The following is a 12,501-nucleotide window of genomic DNA, read 5'->3' on the forward strand; positions in this document are numbered from 1 at the left end:
ATTATTCCATCGAGTGATTTGTGTTCAATTCTAGAAAATAAATAAGGTTACAAAACTGAAGATTTCATTTTGATCCCATATTTACTTTTGTATTGAGAAGTAGTAAAACCTATTTTTAGGAATATCTAACATGGGTAAGGATAGGAGTAGTAGTTTTTTCATACTCTACTTTTTAGCTAAATATTTGTCTAAATATTTGTATATGTGGATGTTCTTCTATTTTTTTAATAACCACGGTTATCATCGGATATTTATAAAAAAAAATATTTAACAACATATTTTAACCATAAATTTAAATAAATATATAATACATAACATTCATAAATTTTATAAAAGTACAAATAATACATTTAAATAGTCTTGAATGATAGTTTATAAAGAGATGAAAGATTTTTTTAAACCAATTGATAAAAAATAATACATTCAAAATTAATGTTTTAATCATTTTTTTAAATTTAAATTAGAGTATAGCTGATAGAGGTATCTACGGGTATGAATATTATTAGAGCCGTCAAAATGGGTTATAACCTGCGAGTTAACCCGGCTCATCACAGGTTCGGGTTGGGTTGAAAAAAAATTATAAATATCAATACGGGTTAAAAATGAACTCAACCCACTAAGAACCCGGCTCATTCGGGTTGAACCCGTGATGGGCTAGGTTGGTGCCAATAAATTTTAAATATTATATATTATATATATATATATATATATTAATATTAAAAAAAATAAGTGACAAGAATGATTTGATGTTAGATAGTAATTTATATTTTTGTGATTTTGGTTTGTATTTGGAGTTTAACCTAATTTGAGATTTTATTTGGATTGTATTGAAGTTTATGTAAATTTTAATCGGAATTATAATTTAGTTTTTTTTGTATTGAAGAAAAAAATTGTGTGTTTTTTTTTAATTAAGTGAGCCAACCTGTTTAACCCGCCAACCCGTGCTGGGTCGAGTCAGGTTCTAATTTTGTTGGCTCGCTAATAAGTGAGTTGGGTTGAGTTAACGCACTAAGTGACCAACCCGTCGCGGACCGAGCCAGGTTGGGTCGAGTTACCCGTTTTGACAGCTCTAAATATTATGATACCCGTACTCGCCTCGTTAACATGCGGGTATACAAAATATCCATATCCGTTACTCACAAATATCCATTTACAATATTTATTTTCTACCCGTTGTGGATTTTATTCGCAGGTACATATGTTTTTTTTTACATTCTTAGTTATTTATAATAACTGTGTAATGTAAAAATTATTATTTTTATGAAAAAATAAAACATCAAATTGCATAGTTTGGGAATTTAAAATTGACTCTTGAATTATATATAATAAAAGGTCCTTCTTACTTCTTTTGTTTTTTTTATGACAAATGTTTTTGAATTACACATTAATTTTTAGATTATATAATTTAAAAATATTTTAAATTTATGAATTATATAATTCTAGAGTAATTTTTTTATTGAAAACAAATGGATTCCTAATTTAAAAATTATGTTTGATGGTAATAATTTTTAGATTATGTAATTTAGGATCTAAAAATATTTTTTTAATTGTGTAATTCAAAAATTAATTTCCCAAATTATATAACTTGTAACTTATTTTTTGTATTTTTAAATTATGTAATTCATTGTTTTTATAAAAAATTTCTTACGTATACAATTTGAAACATTTTCATTCCTTACTTCTAAGACACAAGACAGAGAAAAAGAAAGTGATGATTAATTTGATTTTTCTAACCACTTAATGGGCTGCACAGGAGAATTATGGGGGTGTAGAAAGGAACATGCCTCCAGTTTAATTTGATTGGGTCGTTGTATTTGGACTGACTAGGCTTCCATTAAGAATAAAAATTATAAAATCCAATCTTTAATATTTATGACACATCAAGATCAAGATGTAAATATAACTACAAACAACCTAGTAATCTAAAGTGATATACAAAGTTAACCATAAAGTGGAGTTTTTTCATCAATAAGCTCAGGACTTTGAACTAAAAAGTCAACATTAATAACGTCATTGTATTCAACCCATTCATTTTAGAATTTCCTTGACTTTCCGATGTTTTACTTAATATAAGGAGGCTCGTATCTAATTAGGTCCACTTTTGCTATTACAGAAAAATAAATATTTGATAATCGTTTCTTCTTCTTAAAAATAAACCAAAGTCTTATTTTGAAGAGATTAAATTATGTATAAACAGTAAACGTCTTGACACTGTCATAACAAGAACAAAATTTGTGAAAAAATAAAAAATACCGTTCATTACATGAAACAATTACATTATAAATTTATATTAGATATGTAATCCATTCGGCATAGATGATCTCCAACAAAGATCAATATATTCACATAACAATCCAAATAATTATAATTAAGCTCTTAAGAGATTCAACAAAAGATGATGATATAAAGGCTGATTAGTATTAAGATCCAAACGGTCAGAAACACTACTTTGGGAGCAAGGTCTAACAAAGTTATACAAAATTTTCAAATCATAAAAAACAGTTGACAAAGTATATTTAAAAGAACTTAAAAATCATTAAACATAAAAATATATCAAACAATTAAAAATATAATAACAGGGCAGCAAAATAAAACAATTTTAAAATCCAAATAACCTCCAAAAATTTAAATGCGTACAAATTTTATATAAATAAACAAAAGTGTGTACAAATTTAGATGGAAACATAAAAAATCAGAAGATACTTAAGAATTAATACATACAAAATTTAATGTTACCCTATTATGGTAAAGTTTAAACATAAAATGCACTATTTATTGTTATAGGTAACTAGAAAAAATAAATAGAAATAGAAATATATCAAAAAATTAAAGATATTATAACAGAAGTAAAATAAAACAATTTTAAAATTCAAATAGTTCCCAAAAATTTAGATGTGTACAAATTTTACATAAATAAACAAAAATGTGTACAAATTTAAATGAAAACATAAAACAAATCAAAAGACATGTATATGAAAATTTTGATGTTACCATATTATCCGTAAAGGTTAAATATAAAATTAACTATTTATTGTTATTGTTCATAAGTAATTTGATAAAATAAACAGAAAATAGAAATAAATAAAAAATTAAAAAATAAAATTCATTTATCGAAGTACACAAAGAAAGGATATGATTGACTTCAAAGTAATATCCACCCTTTCTTTAAATAAAATAACATCGAAATGTCATTCAAAAGTTGCATAACATAAAGATATTGACCTTGTTTTTAAAAAAATATAAGATTGCTAGGAAAGACTAATTAATATTAACAAAGACTCAAATTTCCATCCTTAATGTAAAACACAATTTTAGGAATACTGTCCGACAAAATTACAAAATTTTCAATTTTAAAACATAAAATTAGTTCACAAATCATATTTAAAAAAATTATGTGAAGTAAAATGGTTACGATCAACTAACTAACAGGACAAAGTAAAATAATTTTAAAATCTAAATAATTTCCAAATAATTAAATATGTACATAAATAAATGAAAATACGTACAAATCTAAAAAATACCAAAAAAACTCCTTGATTATGATGAATTTTTTTAACGTGTGGAATATCTTACAAAAAACTTTCAAATTGCATTAAGATTGACTCTTAAAACATATACAATACAAAAGTCCTATTGACATTTTTTTTATGAAAAATGTTTTTAAATTACACATCTTTCTACATGATATAATTTAGAAATATTTTAAATTTCTGAATTATTTAATTTTAAAGTAATTATGTAATTTATGAGTAATTTCTATAGATATTTGTATGTATAATTCAAAAATTATCTTTACAAATTATATAACTTGTAACTTATTTTTTGTATTTTTAAATTATGTAAATTCATTGTTTTTATAAAAAATTTCTTACCTATACAATTTGAAACATTTTCATTCCTTAGACACAACACATATAAAAGTGATGATTAATTTGATTTTTTCAACCACATGGGCTTCACAGGAGAATTATGGTGCAGGAACAGGCCTCCAATTTAATTTGATTCGGTTATTGTATTTGGGCTGACTTGACTTGAATTTGAGTCGGGTCGGGTAGGGTTCTATTGATTCTACTGAGTCCATGTCTTTTAGGGTTTGCCCTCGCTTACAAGTTAATCTATCTCTTCCTCCTTTGGCGGCTTTCTTCTTCGTCTCGTCTCACAGTGGGAGTAGCAGGAGCAGAAGCGCCTACTCATTTAATTGCTCTAAGTTAAGAAATGGCTCTGGTCAGTTCTTTTTCTACTTTCTACTTTTCCATTTCCCAATTAACTAACCAACTATTTGAGCAATTTACCATAAACCTGAATGCAATGTTCATAAACCTGAATGCAATGTTCATGTGTAGATCCTGCACGCACCCAAAAGAAACAAAAATGTTTACAAGACTCTCATCGCAGCAGAGTACAGTGGTGTCCAACTGGAATTTGCCGATTTCGAAATGTCTGTTTCCAACAAATCTCCTGAGTTCCTCAAAATGAATCCTCTTGGGAAGGTATGTGTGCATCGATATATCTATGTATTCTCATGCTCATGCGATCCCTAACCAATCAACTTTCCTTTTCCACCAGACTCCTGTGTTGGAAACACCCGATGGTCCAGTCTTCGAGAGCAATGCTATTGCTCGTTACGGTATGTCTGCGTGCAATTCCATATTATTCCACCGTCAATTTACCAATTCAATTCAAATCGTCCTCTTTTCTCTCCTGCAGTTGCTCGACTTAACGGTGACAACGCATTGTTCCTGTCTACTCCCATTGATAACGTAACTTTTCCATCTATTTGCTTACTCCCCTTTTGACCCATCTTTCCCCTTTCCTAATTTATACGCTCTTCCTTTTCACGTTGCAGGCCCGCATCGACCAGTGGATTGATTTTGCAACTTTGGAGATCGATACTAATATCCTCAAATGGTACATACCCAGACTTGGATTCGCTCCATACCTTCCACCAGTAAGCTCCATCTTTTACAACATTTATTAACTTCCATATTGTATTTATCTCTTCTCTGATCATCCCTGCCGATCATTTTTTTGTGTCTTTCGAAATTTATCCATCTGAAATGTTATATTTATCATCCTGCCCCGATCATGTTTTTTTTGTGTCTCTCGAAATTTATCCACTCATCTGATTGTGTCTGCTTCAAGGTCGAGGAGGCTGCAAATTCTGCGTTGAAGAGAGCATTCGGTGCCTTGAACACTCACCTTGCATCCAATACGTATCTGGTTGGTCATTCCGTCACCCTTGCCGACATCATAATGACATGCAACCTGTATTTGGGTTTCACCCAGCTCTTAGTTAAGAGCTTCACCTCGGAGTTCCCTCATGTTGAGAGATACTTTTGGACCTTGGTCAACCAGCCCAATTTCCGCAAGATATTAGGCCAGATTAAGCAAACAGACGCCGTTCCACCTGTTCCATCTGCCAAGAAGCCTTCCCAGCCTAAGGAGTCGAAGCCCAAACCTAAGGATGAGCCGAAGAAAGTGGCTAAGCCAGAGCCAGAGAAGCCCAAGGAAGAGGCAGAGGAGGAGGCACCCAAGCCCAAGCCCAAAAATCCTCTTGATCTTCTTCCTCCAAGCAAGATGATATTGGATGAGTGGAAAAGACTCTATTCAAACACCAAGACCAACTTCCGCGAGGTTGCAATCAAAGGTATTATGATGACAATGTTTGTGGTTTCTGTGTCTAATTTTGTAAGTCACGTGTTTTCGAAAGCTCATTGCATTCTTCATCATGATTTGTTACTATTATTTAGCGTAGGGTGTCAAAGTAAGCTGATATGAGATGGCAGATATCTTATCAAGTTAAATAATCCTCGTTGTGAACTTGCAGGATTTTGGGACATGTATGATCCAGAGGGTTATTCTCTCTGGTTCTGTGATTACAAATACAACGACGAGAACACTGTTTCCTTTGTGACATTAAACAAGGTTGGTGGTTTTCTTCAGCGGATGGATCTGGCTCGCAAGTATGCTTTTGGAAAGATGCTTGTGATTGGATCACAGGCACCATTTAAGGTTAAGGGGTTGTGGCTTTTCCGCGGGCAAGAGATTCCGCAATTTGTGATTGACGAGTGCTATGATATGGAGCTGTACGAGTGGACCAAGGTTGACATCTCTGACGAAACTCAGAAAGAGCGGGTGAGTCAGATGATTGAGGATTATGAGCCATTTGAGGGAGAGCCTCTTCTGGATGCCAAGTGCTTCAAGTGAAAATTATTGCGTAGTCTTACAAAAACCTATGATTTTGTTGCGCCTTTTGGTAAGAGTTGGTTTCTATTTTTTTGCCTGTTATAGTGAGTTCTTAGCTGTTTTGTTTTGGTGATTTTGTCAGCGTTGAAACTTTTACAAGGGTGATTTTGGTATACGTTCATTTTGTTTACTTTGGCAAGACTAGTACACAAATTTATTTATCTGTGAAGACGTCAATGCGTACGTATGAAATTTATTAGGCCTATCATAGACCGTGTGTGGAAATTGTTTGTTATTGTAGAGAAGACTGCTTATAAATACCGCAGAGGTCAGATTTTATGATGTATTTTTGTTTTGGAAACTATTTTTCAAAAAAATAAATATTTTAAAGCTTATAACCAATCACAAGATTGGTTCTATCTTTTTTAGTTATATCTTGCACAACTGAATTATCATTATTTTTACAATTTTTACTATTTAAAGATTTTTTAGATTATTTTATTAATAAGTTTTGACATTATATCATTTGAGTTATTTCTTATAATATTACCATCAGCATTTCTAGGTTGTTTTATTTATGAAGTAGTCTTTTTTAGAATAAAGAGATGCTTTTATACAATTTTAACAGAAATAGAATGTCAGCGTTATTCAGAAGAAAAATAAGAGAAAGTTGGTGTCATCTTTCAATTGATAAATTATATTTTTACATTTTTATATTTGTTTTTTCAACGTCATCTGTTTTGGTACCCAATCTCACATATTTTGTTTCTTTTCATGATCTTCTCTTCCTATCTTTTGTGTGTTTCACTTTCCCTTCCTTGTATGAAAAATATTTTTGATTAAATTTAAAAATTATATTTATTTTAATTTGAAAAATGCTTATTGTTTTACAAGTAAACTATTGGTATAAAAAAGTGACTGCAATAAAAAGCTTAAAATTTTACAAAAGCTACTTTGGATTTCTCGTTTAGGTGAGGTGGAAATATTTGGGAGTTGTTGACATGTTATGTAAACTAGTTAATATCACACGCAAATTAAACTCTTACAATAAAGAAAAAATTAAACTTTTACACGAGTTAATGTAACATTCTTATTTTTTTAATATTTTAAAACTATATTGTTTAAGAAAATGAATTGTTAATTCAAAACTTTAGAAAATTTGTTTGAAATTTTTTTTATAGTTTACCTCATCTAAAAGTTGGAATATAACGTCATCTCTGAAAAAATTAATTACCACTTAAATGTTTAAAGAAAAATGTTAAACAGTTAGAACACATGTATCCTCGTTATTTAAGGAATGAAGGCAAAATTATTAAAAAACCTATAAAAACATGAACATTCCGTCCAACTCAATTCTCAATAAAATATGCACAGTAATCAAAGAATCCAACTCAATTCTCAATAAAATATGCACAGTAATCAAAGAATTATTAATATCACAAAGCATAAGAATAAACTCACGTAAAAATAATTTTGACCAAAGAATTATTAATATCACATATTGTGACAATCATGAAGACCTGTTTTGGTTTAAATATTTTTAAAATTTTTATAACAATATTTATTAGTAATTTTTTTCTCTAAAGTGAAAATAAATTAAAAATTATCTTTTGACAGAAGATAATTTAAATTATCATTTAAATATACATGTATTCCCACTCATTTTTATAATAACAATAAAAAAAATATAGTGTAGATAAAAAGTGAAGTTTTTATATGCAAATGAATTTGTTTTTTCCATATTTATTGTTTGGTGTATACATTTACTTTTTAATATGATCATTTAAATTAAAGTTATTTTAAATTAAAATAATTATTTTACTAATTATAGTTTTTAAATGACTATTTATTTAAATTTAATTGTTTTTTTAACACTTTTTAATTAAAATATTACTTAAAATATAAATAAAAATTATTAACAATAAATTATAAAATTATTTATATTTAATTTTATAATATAATAATAATAATAATTTCGTTATTTTTTATTACAAGAGGGAACGAGTGATATGTAAAAGCAAAAGAAAAGGAAAGAAAATAATGTTTTTTTTTAAGATTAGAAAAGGGGAAAGAAGGGAAAGGGTCGTTCAAAGTTCAATGTTGAATGTTCAACGTTGAGAGAAGACATTTGAAAATCACGTGAAACCAAATAAGCTGAAATCGCATCCAATCTCATCGCATCGCACAGAGATGAATTCAATTGCCAGAAACCGATCGCTAAGTCTCATCCTTCTTGCTTTCTCTTTGCATTTCGTTATTGGTTCGTTCCCTCAACCTAACCTAATTCTTTCCCTTTTCATTTTCATTCAATTCCTACTCTATGTTGCAATCTATGCTTCTAGGAAACCCACAAATTCTTCATCTCTGTTTTCGATGCCAAACGACCACGCAATTCTATAATATGTCTCCGCTTTGATTGAAATTTTTGTATTATCTGAATGGTTTCGATGCCTGCATGTGCGTGACCGTTTCTCATCAATTGCATTTCCGACTTTGATTTCATTTCAGTTCATTGCTTGCTTTTCCACCTTAAAATGTCTTATTTTTTTTTTTTCCTTTTTGGGCTATTTTCTAGGTTTTTCCGACGACTCAGCTGTTTCTAAAGATCTCACGAAGATAGAACATTTTGCCACCAGAAGCCCTAGTACTATAATTGTCCTTATAATAATTGGGATTGTGCTGTTTTCCTTGTTCTGCTTTGCACTTTTCAAACTTTGGCGGAAGAAGAAAAGGGAAGAACAATACGCTCGTCTTTTGAAGTTGTTCGAAGAGGATGATGAGTTAGAGCTTGAGCTTGGCCTAAGGGACTGACCTCTGCAGCTCGACATCTTCAAGATTGGTATTGCATCATAATTTATCCCCTTTTTCTCTTTCTTATACTCGCCCAAACTGTATTTCTATAAAGTCAAATCCTAAATTCTCCATTCTTAAAGTTTTTTTTTTTTTTTTCTTTTTCATGATCGTAAGAGGAGAGTTTTGAGAGAGTTAATTAACACCTTAGATTTGTTGGCGGACACGTGTTACCGAATCAGAATGAGCCTGGGATTTCTCCTATAACCATTAATGACCCAGAAATCTGCCAACCTTTGCTCTTACACCTTCTAATCTAGGTGGCCGGGAAGCCTTTCTCTTGTTGAGTATTTAAATGCTCCTGCTGCTAGTGTCCATACACCTTTCAGTATTGAGTTTAAACTCTAGGTTAATCCCTTGTGTCACTATAGTCTTATAATCCAATCAAAATTGGAGTTTTGCTATGGTAATTGAACCTTTATTATCTGAGTTACCCTGGCGAAACTCAAATTTTATTACTTTGATTGGATTGGATAACAGCATTAAAAGCATATACTATATGACAGTGCACTTAAGTTTCTGCCTTTTTGTAATGAAAAAAACTTAGGTGCTATAAGTTAGATGCTTATTTGTGTTTTACATGCCCTTATTAAAATTGAAGTTTTACCAACCTCTAATATGTGAGTTACTTACTGTGTCTGAGGTGAAACCTTAAATTTGATTTCAAGAACTATATCAAATCAATTAAGGTACTTAAGTTTTGTTCTTTTGTTGTATGGTCTGGAAAACCTTTCTGATATAAAATATTAAATGGTAAAATAAATATATTTAATGTTCTTCTATTCTTGGTAATTCAAAGGTTTATCAGAAAAAAAGATTCGTTGCATTGCTAATGTGCGCATGTATTTGTACCTTTTTGCCTTTCTACTGCACTCCTTCTGTACGTGATCTTTTTAGTATATGGTTTGTCTACCTCACCAAATCTCATGTACTCAAACACAACCTTGAGTTATGCTCTCAGGCTCAAGATTCAACGTGTTGAACTTGTGGTCCACTCAGATAGACTATTAAACACTCAAGCGCTTGGAGAACCCTCTCTTAAAAGTTAATTGTTAGGGAGATGGGGAAACCAAGTCACCATATCCATTTAACATCTCATATTGCTCAATCTGGGACCTAGGGATCTTATAATACCCAAGTCCTTATCGTAGACATAGGGGCCACACAGCACAAAGCCATGTCACAACAGTAAAGTTGTTTCTTGGTGACTGGTTGGTTGTGGGTCTGAGTATAGAAACAACCTCTTAGCACATGTAAGGGTTTGAGTCTGTATTATGTTATGACCTTCAGCTATACCTTAGCAATGCAATAAGCCTTTGGCACTGCGGTATGTTAGCTTTTACTATCACATACCCAGTCCACCAAGGCAGCCATCGTCATTTGCTCAAAAAGTACCATAAACATCTGAAACCATCATTACAGAACCAGCTTGTGAAATGTCATTATCAGAGCTCTTAGCTCTGTTGCACATGGTTGTCAAACTATATATGGGATCTTTATTTGGATTATTGTACATACAGATTTTAGGGATAAATTACTTGGGCAAAGGCGATGATAGAATAGAGAAACCAGTGGCAAAGACTAAGAAATGAATAATAAATAGAGCATGAATCAGAAATGTAGTGGTAGAAAAATGTAAACCATAGAATTGAGTTGGGTCATGTTACTCTCGGAAACATTGAAGCTACCAAAGCTGCTAATTGAAACCACCGTGCCTCGTGACTTTCCTCATCACCTTCTCATCTCCAGAACTGCTCTTACCTGAGTGTTGTTCTTCCTTCTAAGCCCATCTTGTTACTGTTCCAACTTAACACAGCTGTCAAGCTCTCAACCCAACTCATAAGGGCCAAAGGCCAATCTTAACATCTTTACAACACCCAAGTCGTACAATAATTACAATTAAGGAGTTAACAGGCATGTGTGCACATTAGTAAGGACATTTGATGGAAAGTGACATTTTGGCAAACAGAAGTAATCCTGTTACGGTGTCTTCATTTATTTGTTGATTATTACTATTATAGGGTTTTAGGGGAATCTTAGCTCAATCGCAACGTTTTTTATTTGTGCTTCTTAGGTTCAAATCTTGAAAATAACCCATCTATCTACTTGTATTGCGTACACCTATCCTCTCCACACCCTACTAGGTGGATCTCGTGCATTGCCACCTAAATATTTTTAGGGTTTATATTTTGAAGGGGGGTGATCTTCTTTTAAGCTCACGTATATGGTAAATTATGTCATAATACTTTCAAAACTTCTGATTGCAGGCTTATGCGAGTTTATTTGTTTTGAAATGAGTTATGCTAACAAGTGCAAGGACACTTGTTAACAATAAAAAGTAGCAAAAAATTTATGGTGAAATGCACAACAATTAATATAATACAGTACTTTAATTTTTCAATGCTTAACAAGTGTCCTTATAACTCGTTAGCATTTGCCTTGCCTTCAAAATAATGTCGCTTCTTGCCGAAGACAGATATGATGGTGGTGGACGTGTGGATTAAAACTTTCTTGGAGTGAAGAACCGTAGTTCATTGTTTGTAATGCTATTTGATGATTTTTTTTAATAGATATTTATTTATCTACATAGTAGATGTAGAGAATGCTAATTTGCAGAGATTGGACTGGTGGTCGTCTTGAGTATGATACACCTGAAATTTGTTGATATGTATGATATTGTAGTCTTGACATGTTATGGGTAATATATGGTTGTCCATGAATGGGTGACATTTGTTTTTTAAAATCACCTGGGCATGAAGGATGAAGAGGGTTTGTGTTACATAACGTTATTTAGCGTAGTTTCTTTCTTCTCTCTTTTTCTGGTCAACAGTTCATAGTTTATTTATGAAAAAGATCTTTAATGCATCATCCATAAGACAGCCAAGACCTTTTTTTTCTGTCTTTCAAATTGAAATAAATCATGGCACGTTTGACATTTTTTTATATTAAAATTAAAAAAATGGTAGTTCTGGAGGGATTTTGGCGAGAGTGAAGTATTTATTACAAAATTGAGAGTTTAGCAAACATACATGTAATATGTTTCTATGTGTATGTGCGTTGGTGCGATTTTGAGAAATAGAGTATAAGAATTGAATGAATGTTTAGCATGAGAGGTAAGAGGATATAAAATTAATTTGTATTTGTTCATATCTATGATCCAGATTAAAAATACTCTCATTTTGTCATTTGTTCTCGTGTTTACATTTTATATTTTCTCACTTTTGTCGTTTGTTTTCTTAATCTTCAAATTTTCTATTCTCTCACTTTTATCATTTGCTTTCTATCGTTAATTTCACGTGGTTCCTTTTTTCGTGTTTTCTTCTTTTGCATCCCAATTTTCTGCGCGAATCAAATTGAAGTATTTCTAATTATTCTCACATTAAAAGAATGTAATAGCGACTGGAAAAAGAAGTCTACTCATTTTTTTTCTCTTTAAATCATGTAATGTGTGATCAATCCAATCTC

At 31.1% G+C, this 12,501-nt stretch overlaps 1 protein-coding gene and 1 long non-coding RNA gene across 2 annotated transcripts; both read left to right on the plus strand.

The window, feature by feature from the left end:
* The first annotated feature begins 4,065 nt into the window (after positions 1-4,065).
* On the plus strand, positions 4,066-6,456 carry LOC114188141 (elongation factor 1-gamma-like). Its single transcript, XM_028076688.1, has 7 exons — positions 4,066-4,224; positions 4,344-4,490; positions 4,567-4,627; positions 4,708-4,760; positions 4,847-4,948; positions 5,143-5,647; positions 5,828-6,456. The coding sequence occupies exons 1-7, from the start codon at positions 4,216-4,218 to the stop codon at positions 6,205-6,207; spliced, it is 1,257 nt and encodes a 418-aa protein (XP_027932489.1). The 5' UTR covers positions 4,066-4,215; the 3' UTR covers positions 6,208-6,456.
* A 1,766-nt stretch (positions 6,457-8,222) lies between these two features.
* On the plus strand, positions 8,223-11,779 carry LOC114189000. Its single transcript, XR_003605544.1, has 3 exons — positions 8,223-8,446; positions 8,762-9,025; positions 11,304-11,779. It is a non-coding gene; the product is annotated as an uncharacterized LOC114189000 (long non-coding RNA).
* The last annotated feature ends 722 nt before the right edge of the window (positions 11,780-12,501 follow it).

This window comes from Vigna unguiculata, chromosome 6 (genome assembly GCF_004118075.2).
Source record: "Vigna unguiculata cultivar IT97K-499-35 chromosome 6, ASM411807v1, whole genome shotgun sequence".
Classification (NCBI taxonomy): domain Eukaryota; kingdom Viridiplantae; phylum Streptophyta; class Magnoliopsida; order Fabales; family Fabaceae; genus Vigna; species Vigna unguiculata.

What these genes read in the sequence shown, in the direction of transcription:
- LOC114188141 (XM_028076688.1), top strand. An exon ending in AAATGAATCCTCTTGGGAAG is followed by an intron (nt 4,491 to 4,566) that starts GTATGTGTGCAT and finishes CTTTTCCACCAG; the next exon opens with ACTCCTGTGTTGGAAACACC. An exon ending in CCGCGAGGTTGCAATCAAAG is followed by an intron (nt 5,648 to 5,827) that starts GTATTATGATGA and finishes GTGAACTTGCAG; the next exon opens with GATTTTGGGACATGTATGAT.